General features: G+C 49.8%; 1 protein-coding gene across 1 annotated transcript; it reads right to left on the reverse strand.

The window, feature by feature from the left end:
- Positions 1 to 352: 352 nt before the first annotated feature.
- On the reverse strand, positions 353 to 17,777 carry LOC124484060 (endoplasmic reticulum metallopeptidase 1-like). The gene is made up of 15 exons (XM_047044766.1): positions 17,250 to 17,777; positions 15,575 to 15,879; positions 13,536 to 13,663; positions 12,552 to 12,657; positions 12,028 to 12,174; positions 11,854 to 11,946; positions 10,360 to 10,572; positions 9,795 to 10,015; positions 7,440 to 7,614; positions 6,922 to 7,112; positions 6,520 to 6,672; positions 6,040 to 6,242; positions 5,760 to 5,875; positions 5,471 to 5,634; positions 353 to 4,772 (listed from the first exon to the last, which is right to left on the reverse strand). The coding sequence occupies exons 1-15, from the start codon at positions 17,519 to 17,521 to the stop codon at positions 4,596 to 4,598; spliced, it is 2,664 nt and encodes an 887-aa protein (XP_046900722.1). The 5' UTR covers positions 17,522 to 17,777; the 3' UTR covers positions 353 to 4,595.
- Between the last annotated feature and the right edge of the window lie 25 nt (positions 17,778 to 17,802).

Consider the following 17,802-nt stretch of genomic DNA (forward strand, 5'->3'; position numbering starts at 1 on the left):
TCGACTCCCCCGTGTTCTGAAGACAAACATAGCGACACGCGGAGCCCATCTTCAATGCAGTGTACAGATGGCCTCTCTCCCTTGTACGGTTAGGGCCTTTTCTGTTCTGAAGACAAACATAGCGACACGCGGAGCCCATCTTCAATGCAGTGTACAGATGGCCTCTCTCCCTTGTACGGTTAGGGTTTTTTCTACTCATGTATCGGTTTTCTATTTGATTTGTTTTTTTCTCCTTGTAAATAAAGATCAATAAATTATTTTCTAAAACGACCCTGCCTCGATGTGGTGTGCATCTTTCCCCCGCACGGTGCAGCTGCTGATGAAGAGGAGGACGAGAGGAGGACGAGTAGAATCGTGTGTGAAGCCTTTTATTGCTGTACACGGTATCTGTCTCCTCAGACACTTTTCATCCAACTTGTTTTGCATAAGTAAATCAGGTCCTTTCATTAGAATACCCTGTTAATCAATATTCCTAAATCAAGTCATCAATCCCACACCCGTCGTTTCAATGATGTGATCCCATCTTTGATGTGACATAACAGATATAAATGTACACAGGAAACTTACGGAAAAGAGAACAACAAAACATTAAACGTGCCGCCATCCAATTAAATAATTAGTTGACTGTCTACAGTTCATTATAACTGTTCTCGATCACTTTTTCCAGGGGAAGGCTGCGATTAGAGGAGGTTTAATAACAAAAAGGCATGGGTGAAAGTTCCAAACCAAAACATGAACGCAACAATCATGACACAGTGCGTATAAAAATTCTACACATCCATCCACAACATCCTCATCAAACATATGAAGACTGTCACAACAAGCATCTCATAGAACATCTCCCATCTCCTGAAGTGGAGTTACATCTATTTCCCCCCAAAAAAAAAAGGTTTCACCATTAAACAATCTAAATATACGGGCAGTTAATATTTTCTCCTTGTATAAACTTGGATAAAAAGGTCAACTTATAGGGTTCTCAGACCTTCAACATCAAAATCAAGGACTTTAAGAACTTCACGGGCAACTATCAAGGATAATTACTGTTACAACGCTGAGAATCTTTATAATGAGATCTAGCACTCTTTACTGAAGACCACAGACGATGAAAAGGCTTGAATGTTTGATCACTTCTCCATCGTGCTGCAACAGAGATGAGACTACATGGTCTCTTGCCTTCTCCAACACAGCACATCACATCTGTGGTCTTTAACCCTGATGACATCAATTTATATTCTTTAAAAATATATACATTCAAGCACTTTCAGTGTCTATTTTCCAAAACTTGCAATGCCTTAATGATTTTATCCTCCTAAAATTCACAAACTTTCAAGGAGCTGTGGGAACCCTGGTTACAGTCAGTTAGGATCCGTATTCCCAGTTTGCAGGTGTAATGGCAGGTCAGACAGACACAGACGCTTATGTTGAGAGGGAGAAGAACGGTTGCCTTGCAACAGAAGAACGTAGCAAGCTTATTCCATCCTCTAGTGACTGTCTAGCTGTCTGTCCTGTGTTCCAACCATGTATCAGAAGCAGAGGCTGAGAAATGTATTAATGAAACAGTTTAAACTACGTACTTAAGGCGTGTTGCTCTTCAAGCATCTTTCTTTGTTTGATATATGAGGCGAGACAAGACTTACAATATTTCAAAGTATTAATTAATACGAACAGCCAACAGCCACATCTTATTGACCACATACAGAATAGAACTGGACAGTGTCAACTTTGCTGTGCTGAACCCCAAGTAGTAAACAAGTCATGTGAAACCACAGGTGAAACAGGAAAGGGTGCCCTATGATTAGTCGGCTCCTAAAAAAGACAACCATCACCATCGCGTCTGGCAAACTCCCACACTAGTCCCTCTCTTTCTGGAGCACGTACTTGAACTACCAGGTAACAGTTTGAGATGATCACATACAGAACTCATCTGAATTGATGAACGTTAATTATTCCTGTTATATACTTTCCCACACCGCTTTTCCCTTCCAAGCAACAAGAACAGAGTGTGCACCAGATGAACACTGCGCCACACACTTGGATTATAACAATATAAATCTAGTTACTTATTATAATTTTGTTAATAAAGCTAATCTCTGTTGATTTTTAGTATATGTCTAAGTTCTGCTTCACTACAACAACAAACATCTAACATTGAGGTTAAAGTCCCCGTCTCTCATCTTGTTGACCTGACCGCTATGACCTCTAAAATCATGTGAACCCTCTCAGCGGTGCTGCCAAACTGGTCACATGGAAAGCACTCCATGCTCCTGTTCAATCTCTTGTCAGTCATACACATCATCAAGCAGATTTTAAAAGACTATCGTAGGATGTATCCTCACCAAACGGTGTAACAAATAGACAAAAAAACAAACTGCTGTGTTGCTGTACACATTGGACTTTGCTACTGACGACCTGGTAAGAAGCAGGACATCCAGAAGAGTAAGGGCAAATCAACCCTTGTTAATCCCCTCAAAAGCCTGTCTTTAGAAAAGATGGTTTTAAAATCATAATAAAATAAACCTTGACCGCTCTACAAACACCACAGTTCAAGTCAAACTGACCCTCTGAGTGTGTTGCAAGATTTGAGCAGACCACTGTGAGCTGGTCCCAGGATTTAGGTTATATTCCATAAGTTGTATCCTCACACACTGGTCAGTATCTGTCCCTGGTAGCCTGGTTGCATATTTGTCCTGAAGCCGTGGGGAAACTGCAGACTCATTGAGGAAGAGATCCGTCATAAATTCATATTATTTTGCATAGATTTTGTTTTGAACATTACTAATCTCAGAGGGTGAAGAACCAGTACCAGCGAGAGAGAGACACACATAATATGGCCATAGAAACACAACCAGGACCAGAGACACAGAACCAGAAGCAGGACCACAACCAGAAACACACTACCTCCCAGAAACACACTACCTACCAGGAAAACACTACCTCCCAGAAACACATTACCTCCCAGAAACACACTACCTCCCAGAAACACCCACTGTCAGCAGCAGGGGGAGCCACTCTGCTGACACAAGATGATAAAGATGACGAGAGGCCGAGGCGGCCGTGACGAGGACCAGACCAACACTGACGTATCCCAGCTGTCAGTGTCCTCATGTCTTAGAAAACTGGCACATGACAGGCTCAAATCAGGACCCATGTGAATCCCACTGAAGACAATCCAAGCTCGTTAAGCACTAACAGCCTGTAGTGGAGTTCAGTCCTGTATTGTGGTTAAGAGGCACACCCAGACAGAGCCCTGCAGGGAGTCGAGGGAGGTACTGGTTCTGGGAAGGGAATCCAAAATGTGGTTTTGCTTTCCCCAAAATATATTTGATGCAAAAACAAAATGTATAAAATCCAGAGGATATAGTAAAAAAGGTTCTCCAGAAAAAAAACATGAGAAGCACCATTAGTGTTTATGTCTGAGGCTGATTTTCACAGTAACACTGAACATGTCACTGACGATTATGATAATGAGGATTATGACAGAGAGAGGATTATGATAGAGAGAGAAGTAAAGAGTAAAATGAACAATTGTGTAATACCATAACTTTGTAAAAAATCTAAAACGACAGCACACGTCAACAAACCAATCAGTAAATCAGTCAGTCATCTTGTTTGGAAGGCTGTTTTTTCCAGAACTCAAATGCAATTCGGACGACCAGCCATGGTCTCATCTCCAAACAACAGCCTCTCTGACATGAAAGACCAGACAGTGTGTTTCAAGGCCTCAACTGTGTTCTGAATGTGAGACTTCAGGTTTTACAGCAGACTGCTCCTTTAAAGTGTCTGTTCCCAGGAGAGTAGGGACAACGGTACTTGTCTCCGTGACAACAGCCCAGCTCAGAGCCACAGCAAAAAAACATTAGCTCTAGAACATGGGCCTCATCTCAAGTCTTTCCATAAAGAGGCGGCTGAATGTTGTGAACTTGCAACAGTGTTAGAACTTTCTATGTAGGCAATCACAGAACAGAACCAACCAATCATCTCAATGTAGAACTTTAAGGACCAACCAATCATCTCAATGTAGAACTTTAGGGACCAACCAATCATCTCAATGTAGAACTTTAAGGACCTGTGTGGCTCCACAGCTCAGGCCTCCTCAGCCCTCTAGCATGGTACTCATGGTGACTATGGCTTCTGGCTTGCAGAGTGTGCACAGAGGAGGTTCGGCATGCAAAGGCCTTTCGTAGAAAAGAGAAGAATGCTGAGAAGAAAAGAAAGACTGAAAGGGGTGGAGAGAGTGAAGAGATGACACGGAAGAGGAAAGGAGACGGACAGTGAGGTTCTCCCTCCCCCCTCAGAGGTAAAGGCCAATCTCTGGGGCTGAGCCAGGTGAGTCCGTCCAGCAGGGAGGAGTCTGTCTCTGGCCTGGCTGGAAGAGCAGCATCCTTGTTGTTAGCAACAAAGCCTTGACACAGTGAAGGGTGGGGTCTCTCAATCACCTACACGTGCGTGTCCTCCAGTGTGTGTGTGTGTGTGTGTGTGTGTTAGTCTGAGCAGGGTGTGGGCGGGCCCGCTGGCCAGTCCAATTAGTTCTGATTAGTTCTGTCCAGTGTGACTGGTGCGGTCCTCAGTGTGGGTCCGTGTGATTGGCTGCGTGGTCAGTATCGGTACATGTGATAGGTGCTGGACCAGGTGGAGGCGAAGGTCCAGGCTGGGAATCGAACGAGCATGGCGTCCAGCTGGGGTGTCCGCTGGTCCTCACCAAAGAAGTAGTGGGAGGAGATCGCCACGGTGACCATGCCCTCTGGGCCCTCGGGGTCCTGTTCCCTGGGAGGCTGGTGGGGGAGGAGAGGTGAACGTTACCACAGGGTCACACACACTTAGATACAGAGTAGAGTACAGGAGTACCCTACCCTCCTGTACCCTACTCTCCTGTACCCTACCCTCCTGTACCCTACTCTCCTGTACCCTACCCTCCTGTACCCTACTCTCCTGTACCCTACCCTCCTGTACCCTACCCTCCTGTACCCTACTCTCCTGTACCCTACCCTCCTGTACCCTACCCTCCTGTACCCTACTCTCCTGTACCCTAGCCTCCTGTACCCTAGCCTCCTGTACTCTACTCTCCTGTATTTTACCCTCCTATACCCTAGCCTCCTGTATTCTACCTTCCTGTACTCTACTCTCCTGTACCCTACTCTTCTGTACCCTACCCTCCTGTACCCTACCCTCCTGTACCCTAGCCTCCTGTACCCTAGCCTCCTGTACCCTAGCCTCCTGTACTCTACTCTCCTGTACTTTACCCTCCTATACCCTAGCCTCCTGTATTCTACCTTCCTGTACTCTACTCTCCTGTACCCTAGCTTCCTGTGCTCTACAGTACAGGAGAGTAGAGTAATGTATAACGTAATGATAAGTCTTGCGGGCTTGGTGGGATGACTGAACTGCAGCAACAAATGTACGGACAACTCAGGAGGGCTGCCTAAGGCTTTCCAATGCAGGCAAAACCCTGCAGTGCAGGTAAGTCAAGTACCTGTATTTCGAACCAGAAGTTCCATGCAGGGGCATCGAGGCCATGTGAGTAGAAGATGAAGTACTCCCCAGCCAGGTGGTACTGGGGGTTCCCGTCCCCAAACGACCAGCTGGATAGAGAGGCCCCGCGATGGGGCATGAGGTAGAGAGACATGTGGCTGGGGCCTGAGGAGGGGGGACAGGAGGAGGTTGGACAGAGGTCAGAATACACACATCCACAGCAAGACATGTAGGTACACACACACACACGGTAGACACCAGACAGCACAGAGACAGAGTGAGCTCCTGACCTTTGACCTGGAAGGCCATCCTGACTGTGCCCCAGTTGGTAGGTTCTTTAGATATGAGCTGAAACTGCACAGGAGACTTGGGGGAGACCTCAGGAGCAGGCAGGTACCAGTCCTTCCTGGAACACACACACACACCGACACATAAACATGCATACACATCAAGCCCATCAGGTTAAAAGACACTGAACTGTCTGTATTCTGCTAATCTGCTAACCCAACTACCAATTCGTATTAAGGGAAAGGTTCACAAGGGATATAAAGAGGCGCAGGAGCTACTGACTTGACCAGGAACTTGATGGGCAGGAACCAGGGGAAGCCGCAGAAGGGCCGGTCCTGGCGGCACTGGGTCCGGATGCTGTCGTTGAGCTCCGGGATGTGCGGCGTGACGTGCTGCATGCCTGTGTAGTCGAAGCTGTTCACCCACAAGCCTGAGTCGGTGCTCTCCACCTGGCCGTCCAGGCTGTGGAACGTCCGGGTGGTGTGCTGGGGACCAGGGGAGACGGGCGGGGAGACGGGCGGGGAGACGGGCGGGGAGACGGGCGGGGAGACGGGCGGGGAGACGGGCGGGGAGACGGGCGGGGAGACAGACAGACAAGACAGTCAGGCAGACATCCACCACTGAATCTGATCCGATCAAGTTGGTGTTATAGAGTGAAAACCAACAAGAGCGGACTGCTAGCTGTTAGAGGTTGTCTGTGTACATGTGTGTGTGTGTGAGAGTGTGTGTGTTTCCGTGTGTGTGTGTTTGTGTATGTCTCACCTGGATGAAGACCCGTTTGGGTCGGGGGCCGGCCGGGTCGGCAGAGTAAGGGAACAGCAGTCCAGACGACACCAGCAGGACCATCACAAGGAAGACAGAACCCAGGGCCGCCAAGATCCACTTGGTACTGCGCACCAGGTACACAAAGTGGAGCTGGGGCGGGAGAGACCAAGAAAAAGAGAGAGACAGAGAGAGAGACAGAGAGAGAGAGAGACAGAGAGAGACAGAGAGAGAGAGAGACAGAGAGAGAGACAGAGAGAAAGAAGAGAGAGACAAAAGAAAGATGGAGGAGAAAGAAACACTGATTAGGCAAAAATCTCATCCATCACTTCTCATTCTAGAACAGCCACAACACCCCCTCCCTCCTCTCTCTCTTCATCCCTCCCTTCTCTGTCAACTCACAAAGAAGGACGAGAGGAAGATGGTGGCCAGGGTGACGAGTGTTGCCAGGACAACGTCAGGGGGGATCTCGGAGCCGCTCCGCCCCAGGATGGGGGTGAAGATCTCAAACACCACCCAGATTAGGAACATGAAGTGCACGTAGGGCAGCGCCAGACCCAACATGTAGAGCACAGAGTACCTCACTGAAGCTCCTGGATGGAGCGAGCGAGGGAGGGAGAAAATGTATTTAGATATGTGGTAAGATTTACATCAAACTAGGGTTATGCAGGATGTGGAAGTGTAGGGTATGATTGAATAGAGAAGTTACGTAGTGTAGGGTATGATAGAATAGAGATGTTACGTAGTGTAGTGTATGATTGAATAGAGAAGTTACGTAGTGTAGTAGTGTATGATAGTGTAGAGAAGGGTTAAGTAGTGTAGTGCATGATAGACTAGAGTCGAGTTACGTAGTGTAGTGTATGATAGAATAGAGAAGTTACGTAGTGTAGGGTATGATAGTGTAGGGTAATATAGCTCACCTCTGTGTCTGAACTCTGAGGCCAGCAGCAGCTTGGTGGCCAGGGGGAAGGCCACCATGAGCATGGGGACGTAGGCGGAGCACAGGCCCAGCTGGGAGAGGTAGACCAGGGCACAGCACCACAGCAGCAGGCTCACATCAAAGTACAGCTCGCCCAGCTCCAAACGACGCACGCCCTGGAACACACAGGTCAGGGGTCAGGGGGAGGGGCTGAGTAGGGGGTCAGGGGGAGGGGCTGAGTAGGGGGTCAGGGGCTGAGTAGGGGGTCAGGGGGAGGGGCTGAGTAGGTGGTCAGGGGGAGGGGCTGAGTAGGGGGTCAGGGGGAGGGGCTGAGTAGGGGGTCAGGGGGAGGGGCTGAGTAGGGGGTCAGGGGCTGAGTAGGGGGTCAGGGGGAGGGGCTAAGTAGGGGGTCAGGGGCTGAGTAGGGGGTCAGGGGCTGAGTAGGGGGTCAGGGGGAGGGGCTGAGTAGGGGGTCAGGGGCTGAGTAGGGGGTTAGGGGCAAGAGTTTGTCATTGGGCTCAGGGTTAGGTGGAGGATGGATACAGGTGAGGGAGTGGCCACACAGGGTCAACATCAGCACGGCAGGTCGCTGAAAGAAAGAGAGAAGTTCTGTTTGACAGCAACCACCCCCCCATCCCCCCCCCCCCCCGCCAATCCATTAATCCTGTGTCATGATTCAGGCATTTTCAGGCCAGAGTTGAATACACTCACGCTGCCTCATGACAGTTGAGAAACATGAGTTCCTCCTCCCTTGTTTGATTTCTTCCTCTTTCATCCTCTCATCCCTCTCTCCCTACCTCATGCAATAACACCCCAACTGCAGTGAGACAGTATCAGATGCACTCTGTCCACAGAGAGAAAAAGAGGAAGAGAGGGGGAGGAAGAGAGAGAGAGCGTGACCCAAAGGGAGAGAGAGAAAGAAAGGAGAGCATATTCTGCTTCACTGGATGGCTGTTCCCCCAGCCTTCTCACTCCAAAGAGCTATCAACAGGACACACACACGTGTGTGTGTGCGTGTATGTGTGTGTGTGTGTGTGCAGGGTCTTTGTCTGTGCTCACTGAGCTGCAGTCCAATAGCTTGTCCTGTTTCCCTGTGTCTTCCCTCCTACAGGACCTTCCTATTGTAAGACTGCCGCCTGCATCACGGTGTGAGGACATATTCTTCTCAAGCGAGCGTACCGTAAGACCAGTGTTATATGGTGGGGTTTGTCTGTGTGTGAGTGTGTGTGTCTGTGTTTGTTTGTCTGTGTGTTTGTCTGTGTGAGTGCATGTGTCAGTGTGTGCGTTTGTCTCTGTGTGTTTGTCTGTGTGTTTGTCTGTGTGTGTGTGTGTGAGTGTGTGTGTGTCTGTGTGTGTGTGTGAGTGTCTCTGTGTGTGTTTGTGTGAGTATGTGTGTGAGTGTGTGTTTGTGTCTGTGAGTGTGTGTGTCTGTGTGTGTGTTTGTCTGTGTGCGTTTGTCTGTGTGTGTCTGTGTGTGTGTTTGTTTGTATGTGTGAGTGTGTGTGTGTGTCTGTGTTTGTCTGTGTGTGTGAGTGTGTGTGTCTCTGTGTGTGTGTGTGTCTGTGTGTGTGTGTGTGTCTCTGTGTGTGTGTGTGTGTTTGTCTGTGTGTTTGTGTGTGTTTGTGCGTTTGTGTGTGTGTGTGTGTCTGTGTCTACGTGTGAGTGTACGCGTGTGATACTGTCTGTGGACACTAATGAAAGAAATGGTATTTGAATGAGCGCAGTGCTGTTCACACATCTGAGTGTGTGAAAGAGAAGGAAGGAGGGAGAGAGGGAGGTGGAGGTTGCTATGGTACACGGGCGATGGGGGGGGTAAAATACTAAGAAACAGAGGTGAAGCAGGAAGAATGGAGGGGAAAAAAAAGAAAAGAGAGAGAGAAAGAGAGGGCTTATCTAGGTAGGAGGTCATAACCATAGAAATAGAAATTCACAGTAGAATGTGGCTGAGCATTCTAATTCTACGCTCAGCCAATCACATGTTCAAGACTAATCTTACCAGTGCGGAAAAGTACAAAAAAAAAAACAATGTTAACAACACACGGATAACATCTCCTGTTCACACACAGTGTAGTAGATGAAACCCAAACAGGAAGGCAGACTGTGTTTCTTGTCTTTTCAATGTCACTTGGTGTGTGAATGTCTTGATTGTTGTAAACAGGAGCTTGCAGCTAGATTCAGCCATGGTCCTGACTGACCACTAAGCCATGTTAACCAGGATGACCTCCGTGGTCCTAATGACCCTGTCTGACCCTCGACATCTGACCCCCAAAAATATAGCGTCTCACGGTACTAGAATCCAGTCCAGCCCTAACCAGAAGGGTCCTCCTTAGGGATAGCACCTAGTCCCAGTACTCACCCCATAGTACAGGTTCTTAGCCAGCGTGTGGATCAGAACCATCTTGCCGGTGGCGGCCGAGCCGTAGAGGCAGATGGAGGCGTAGAAGTGGCTGTACCAGAACATGGAGCGTCCAGACAGGGAGACCAGCAGAGCCACGATCAGGACGGCCAGAAGGGTGACCAGCCAGCTCAGGACCACCACACCAGCGGCGTAGGCCAACTCCCGCACATAGCGCCCCCCTGAGACACACACATGGATATCATGAGAGAAAATGGGATAGATCCACACACACAAAAACAAGCACAGACAGCATTATACAGTGTGTATAATCGGTCTAACTGGTGACAGCTCTCTCTCTCTCCCCCCTCCCCCTCCCCCTCCCTCTCCCTCTCCCTATCTCTCTCTCCCTCCCCCTCCCTCCCTCCCTCCCTCTCTCCCTCTCTCTCCCTCTCTCCCTCCCTCCCTCTCTCCCTCCCCCCCCCCCCCTCTCTCTCTCTCTCTCTCTCTGCAATACTATTGAACTGGCTTTCACAGCCAGCTGTCTCAGTAAACGTGACACAGCTCAACCCGTCTGAGCACCCACCCAGGCTGGCGGGCCGAGCGGCCTTCCTGCCCAGGTAGACGAAGGTGGCGGCGGCCGTCATGTAGTTGAGGATGGCTCCCACGCGGGCCGGGTACGCCACCACCACCACGCCCAGCAGGTCGAAGAACACCATGTTACCGTGGCGATACGCCGAGGAGTCCGCCAGCTCCTCCGACATCGCCAGGTGCTTCAGGACGGCCAGGATGTTGTCGCCTGCCGAAAGGGAGCAGGGAGGAAGGGAGGTCAGAGGTGGGCGCTGGAGGCGATTCAACTGCGCGTCTGGGAAGAATGTCCATTTTGCTGGACGGGGGAGGTGGATGAGAGAGCCGCGCACACATGGATTTCTATAAGTTTGCTTTGCTTTACCCATCGCAATGAAACCAGAACTGGTGTACTCGGTACGAGGGGTAACATGGTCTAGATTTGGTTAGCGGGGTGTAACCTGTGTGAACTGGTGAAACTCACTCCTCAGGTATGTAATGGGCCACCGACATTCACAAAAAGCTAGCTTTGTTTTGGCGTAGTTGGTAGTGGTTGCACTTGGAAGTTGAGAGGTGGCAGGTTCGACTCCCGGTGGGAGTGAACATTGGCCAGTAAGCCTCTGACGGAGCTTGCAAGACCACGTCTGTTACATATCCGTGACAGGGGCACCATTGCAGGGTAGGAAGCGTTTGGTGGTGATGGCCCAGTGATGTGGGCTGGGAGATGCCCCGCTGTGGCCTATGAAAGATCTCCCTGTTCTGCTCTGGTTTAGACAAACAGTCCAGGAAGCCCCCCAACACACACACACACAATCACACACCCGCATACACAACCAAACACACAGAACACAGTCCTGTCCCTGTGCTAGGGGGACGTGGAACAAAGTGTCCATTGTTCTGGTTTTATGTGGGCCATCAACAGTGTGTGTCCAGTGTCCTGCTATCGGAACGTAAACATGCAGAGCAGCCACGCTCGCATGTGGTCTCTGCAGACAGGCCGGTCCTCTGTGGTCTGAGGGAGGTGGTGTTAGACATGATTCAGACTCCACCAGAATGCTTCACTTCTCCGCCACAAAACACACTCTGTCTCTCCTCTCTGTTCCTACCCGTCCTCATATTCCTCTCTTCTCCCTTCCTCTTCCGACAATCTGCAACCCTCCTCCTCCTCCCCTCCTCCTCCCCTCTCCTGCCCCCTCCCCCTTCCACCCCCGACCAAACACATATATAAATAGCCCCCCCTGGCAGACTCTCCCCGAGTGCACCACTAATAATTCATGCTGTCTTCAAGGCCGCTGCTCCAGCTTTGTTTCCCAGCCAGCAATTTCCAGAAAGTTTGGCTATGTCTGCTCTGAGGTGAGTTGTGGTTCGGAGCTTATGGTAACAGGTCCTGGCTGGGGGAGGGCAGAACAGCATCCAGGAGCTACCTAACCCCAGACACAGGCACTAGGGAGTTGGAAAGCCATCCGCATCTGAAGAGCTGGTGTGGAAAGCAGTGTGTGTTCCTGAGTCGTACCTGCTCTTTGGATGGAGTCAGTCAGGATTCTGTCGGCGGTGTCGTACTTGGTGTGGTAGATGAAGCCGTTCTCAATGAAGGCTAGGTCTATACCTAAACACACACACACAGAGTTAGATGAAATAAACGGCGCCAAAATGCTCCAGATGGGATACGTAGCTGTTAGCGCGCTACCTGGGATGTTCCCAAAGTCCCTGTAGATGCGGAAGTCTGTGTCGGAGGGAATGACGCCACTCTGGAACACTTCCTGTCCCACCACAGAGGCAAAGGGGTGTTTGGCAGCATGGACGTATGCCTGCACCAGCCACGGGTTCTCTGGGCCTGGGGTCAGGGAGGGGGGGGGGGGGAGAAGGAGAGGGAGTGTCAGATTAAGAGTAAGCTACGATGTGCTGAGCATGCTTCCAGATGCAGAAATAGAACTCATATATCATCTGAGCATGCTTCCAGATGCAGAAATAGAACTCATATATCATCTGAGCATGCTTCCAGATGCAGAAATAGAACTCCTATATCATCTGAGCATGCTGGGACTGTGGAGACTAGAGTGCAGGTGCAGCCAATCCCCAAACCAGAAACCATAACAACCCCTGGGTCTGGGGGGGCGGACTTTGCGTCACAGCCAGGTGTTTGCCAACTGCTTCTCGTCCTCTGAGGCGTGTTGCTGCTGAGTCACACACACACACAGACTGACTGACTACCTGTCTGGAAGACGACCTCCTTGCCCCCCACTCCTGCTGCCTCCAGGTTGATGAAGGCTCTGACCTGCTGAGCCCATGGGTGCTGGGTGATGAAGCCATGACTAGCCTGGGGGAGGAGAGGCGTGTAAGAGAAACAGGGGGAAGATGGGAAGTGTGAAGGAGAGGAGAGAAAAGGGAGAAATGGACGGAGCGAGACAAAGATGCAGAGAGAGAGAGACTTGTTTTTCTACAGGTACACTTGCATTTATAGCGGTTCATGTTGTTTAATTGTAACTTGTTTAACTACATGCTCTTATGGTTCTTCCCCTAGGCACTTACTTTGGTTGTTCACAATATGTGCTTCATGTTTTGGCTACTCGCAATGTTATTGGGGCTATCTTATTGTCATTATCAGTGACCTATGCACTTTGTAAAGCTCTCTCTTGGAAGTCGCTTTGGATAAAAGCGTCTGCTAAATAAATGAATGTAAATGAAATACATGCAGCAATAAAGAGAAGTGTGAATGGAGATTTAGTTAGGTCAGTATTTCAATCTGTGGCCACAGCACTTCCTAGACACAGCTGTGTTGAGGTTTAGGAACTAAAGGTTTAGAGAACAGCCCTGTCATCCTGCTGGTAATTAAAGTACATGGTAAGCGATATGGTCAAAGTCTGCATCAATCGATGTCATGGTTCCTCTTTGTCTCCATTTCTCCCCTGGCTCTTTGACCATCCATCTCTGTCACCTTCTCCCTCTTTCTACTTCTTTTGTCTTTAGCTCTCTCTCTCCTCTCTCTCTCTCTCTCTGTCTCTCTCTCTCTCCTCTCTGTCTCTGTCTCTCTCTCTCTCCTCTCTCTCTCTCTCTCTCTCTCTCTCCTCTCTCTCTCTCTGTCTCTCTGTCTCTCTCTCTCTCCTCTCTGTCTCTCTCTCTCTCCTCTTCCCCTTCTCTCTCTGTGTCTCTCTCTCCTCTCCCCCACCTCTCTCTCTGTTTCTCTCCCTCTCTCACCTGCAGCACGTTCTCCTCGGCTCCGTTGAAGAGGAAGATGACGCCATGGCGAAGGGGCGTGGTCAGGTTGGCCAGCGAATGGAGTACCTCCAACATAACGGCACAGCTCACTGCATCATCACTCGCTCCTGTGGGGACGAGAGAGGGGCAGGGGGCCGTTCACTGAGGATGGTGTGCATGTGTGTGTCTAGACAGCTGTCTATCCACCAGGCCAGAACCTGACTACGGCTAGACAGGCAGAGAGAGGTGAGCAGCTACAAAACAGGTACCTCAGAAAGTCATCACCACAGAGAGCCAATGAGACGGCCCGGCTGATAAGAGGACAACCAATGAAGATGAGGGTGAGAAGGGCAACAGGTCCGTGGAACCATCCCACAGACCTATATGACCAGAATATCTACCAACTGACCAGCCTGATAAAGAGAAAAAGAGAGAGCGTGTGTGTGTGTGTGTGTGTGTGTGTGAGAGAGAGTATGAGTGCACAAAAGGACAGAAGTTATAGAATGAATGAGAAAAGGGAGTTAAGGGCGAATCAAATGACTCAGCTCAGTGAAGGAGCGAGACGGAGACAGAGAGAAAGGGGGCGAGAGAGAGGGGGCGAGAGAGAGGGGGCGAGAGAGAGAGTGTGCAGCGTGCCAGAGAGCAGGGTGCCGTATCTTTGTTTTAGTTTGCTCTACATCTGCAGCTTTCTCTCTCTGTCTCTCTGTCTCTCTGTCACATACAGTGCTCTAATAGTCCTCAAGTTCAGATAGGCTAAGCTAAACTAGGGTCGTCAGGTCTAGTAATCTGCTCCTTACCATGGATGTCTAAGTTCAGGCTAAATCAAGGAGAAGACCACACCTTGATAATGTCAGATTACTAGTTAATGTTCACCAAGCAACAAACCCAGGGTCAGATTAAGGAATTCTGGTACAAACTATTAGAGGGTGAAATCAGGGAACGGACTCAGCATCTGTTAGACAGGGACTCCACTATGGGAGGATAAACCCTGTCCAGCAGGTCACCGTGCCCTCAGAGCGCTGTCCAAACCCCCCTTCACAGTCATGTGGGCCACTGCAGCGGATTATTCAACCTTTTTTGGAGGGTGGGGTGGGGGGGGGGACATGCTTGGAATTCCTGAGTGTTGTGGTGCAGTTCTGCTGATTCTGTAGGTGGGTCTGGGCTGGTCCAGTCTGGGATGAGGCTGGGCCAGTCTGGAATGAGGCTGGGTCATTCTGGGATGAGGCTGGGTCATTCTGGGATGAGGCTGGGTCATTCTGGGATGAGGCTGGGCCAGTCTGGGATGAGGCTGGGTCATTCTGGGATGAGGCTGGGCCAGTCTGGGATGAGGCTGGGTCAGTCTGGGATGAGGCTGGGCCAGTCTGGGATGAGGCTGGGCCAGGAGGGGTTCAGGGAGTTTTCCTGCTCCTCATCTACGGGTGTGTTTGCTCAACTCTGGTATCAGTTTCCTGGTACTGTAGGCCGGGCTACGTGCACATTCAGGAACATTTCACAGTAGGAGGCTTCAGGGTGGAGACTGTTAGAAGCCTCTGTGTGTGTGTGTGTGTGTGTATAATGTGCTTGTTTGCAAAGAACTGAAACCCGGCTGTATTGACTAAAGAAATGTGCTTGTGAGTACACTTTAGTACAATCTGATGACCAGGCTCTCTCTCTCTCCACCCAATGTGACACTTAACACCCTCGGAGGCACATTTCTGCATATGCCTTGACCATAGCTGCCAAAAACTGATTCCGATTCAGGATCTACATACTGACCCAACAGAAACTCTCTTCTCTGACCAGGAAGGAACTGACAACAGAACTATCCGTTATCAGTCCTGAGTAGGATCTCCATCACATGCATGTGTTTCTAAACCATGGAGAACACTGAGGGAGCTCGGGGGATATGCTTTTCAGACAGAGGTAACACACTGCGACACACTCCCTGGGCCCAAGAGGCTTCCTGTTGCTCTGGCTCTGACTCTTAGCACTCTGTCATTGTTGACTTGTTGAGTCACAGTGGCATGGCTCAGCTGTCCAGCACCCGATGAAGGCCATACCTGGGCTGTTGGCCACTGAGTCAAAGTGACAGTTGGCCAGCATAAAGTGCTGCGCTCCGGTCTTGGGCTCCAAGCGGACGGCGATGTTGCTGACGCGGTCATAGTAGCTGGTGAACCCGCCCAGGAAATCGATGCTGAAGGATCCGGTTGGCCGCTGCACGTCCACGGTAAGGCGGTGAGGTCCGGCGGCGCTTTCGGAGCGGACATGCTCGATCTGCTCCAGCAGGTACTCCACCGTCAGGACCTCGTTCTCATGGCTGCCAACAGGGCGCGGCCCAACGCTTGTGATCCGCTCCAGATGCCTCCTGGGAAGTGGGAGGGGCAATAGAGAAAGTGCGTGAGAGAAATGGGGATGGAGGGAGTGAAGGAAATGGGCAAGAGGGAGAAAGGGGTGAGAGCGAGAAGGGAAAGAAAAGAGAGAGAGGGAGAAAAAAGAAAGACAGAGGATGGATGACAGCTGAGTTGTTAAAACAGTGTTAAATAGTCTATTCCTGTCAAATAAATACACATTTGATTGATCATTTTCACTCATCCATCTACAGTGGTGGGAGAGGCAAGGAGTGTTTAAAAAAAAGAAAGCCAACAGTCTGAATCTGCCGTTACTGTACCCACTTCTCCTTTGTGTTTAGTTTCGTAATCGGTTCCTACTGCCACAGCCTCTTTCAAGAACACACTCATCTGATCTCTGCTGATCACTGAGAGGCTGTCCTACTGCTCAGCTGGCTAGCCCAACCATGGCCACAGCAGGCCACAGTCCTACCACAGCTGTACATATGGCTGCCAGAGCTGGTCAGTGGGACTGGCCTCCATCCTGTTTCCTCTCCTATCATTTCCTTTACAAAGCCCCCAGTCAAAGCAGGGGCCTCCATGCACCGGCCGGCCCTGATATAACCTCATGACACAGCCAGGCTATCTGACACCGCGGGAAGCTGACCCTCCAGAATAACTCTGATGCTGACATAAAGGTGCATCGCATACAAGCACGGACACAGACTGGTGCACACACCCACCTGCCGACTGACAAACACGTGCACACACACGCACACCAGCAGACTGACAAACACGTGCACACACACGCACACCAGCAGACTGACAAACACGTGCACACACACGCACACCAGCAGACTGACAAACACGTGGACTGGCACATGCATGGGCACACACAAAACATCAGGACACGCATGAGCCCGCAAACACTTTCACGCGCAAATACATCTTCACCCTCTGATTGGATGGACAGAACAGTAAGGGGGGGGGCTCTGATATAATTTCTGTGCACAGGAGTGTTAATGAAGAATAACGTGAAACTAAGGAGAATATGAACCTTGAATGCCCTTTGCTAAATGCTGATAACAGCAAACAAAAGTAATGGTGCGAGTGCAAACTACAGTGCGAGTACACGAACGGGTGAATCATTAACAGACTAGCAAGTCAAGTGACTTTCTCAGTTACACACCCTATCGACATCTGAGTTAATTTACCCTGAGGCAAGCTACCAACCGTTACTAGGTGGGTCTGTTCAGTTGAGTACAGTAGCTAAACAACTAGAGGAGAGGTGAGACCGGTAGCTGGCTAGCTAGGTATTTGAAAGATCCGTTAGGATTCAAACCTGTAAAAGTATGATCCACCCGCCACATAAAGCATTGTACGTAAGCAATACCAGTAAAACACTCACCTTGCACGGACTGCATTGAACTCTCCAGTAGACCTGCCTATGACAAGCTGCTGTAAGGATAACTGAACGAGTCCCCACAGCACAAAGATAAACACAACCACAAGAAAAGCTGCGACTCCTTCGCGCAGCAGGTACAAGTTAACGTCCGGCTTTCTTTTCAGGTCACTGCAGCCGTTGTTTCCACACTGACCCTGAGAGTCCTTTTGCTCTTGCAAAACATTGGTTTGCGTCCCGTAGGGTTTTATTCTTCTTATAGTGGTGTCACTCTCCATCTTTGCCACTGGTACACCAGCAAGCGTCGCTCGCTTCAGCGAATAACCGACGGATTGCAAAGAGGGTCAAAATTCCCACTTGACTGAGGAAGTGGACGGTACAGAAGAAGCAAAAATGCGAAGCTGGAATAAGTGCTGTAAAGTTCAATATACGTTCTTGAATTATGTTAACCAAAGCAATTAAATAAATCTTAAGAGACACTGGACGTGATTATTTAAAAGTAACTCATACGCTTAGAATTACATGATTTATGAATCGTCAAAGAATAATTCTATGGTTT

The sequence above is a fragment of the Hypomesus transpacificus genome, chromosome 22 (genome assembly GCF_021917145.1).
Source record: "Hypomesus transpacificus isolate Combined female chromosome 22, fHypTra1, whole genome shotgun sequence".
NCBI lineage: Eukaryota > Metazoa > Chordata > Actinopteri > Osmeriformes > Osmeridae > Hypomesus > Hypomesus transpacificus.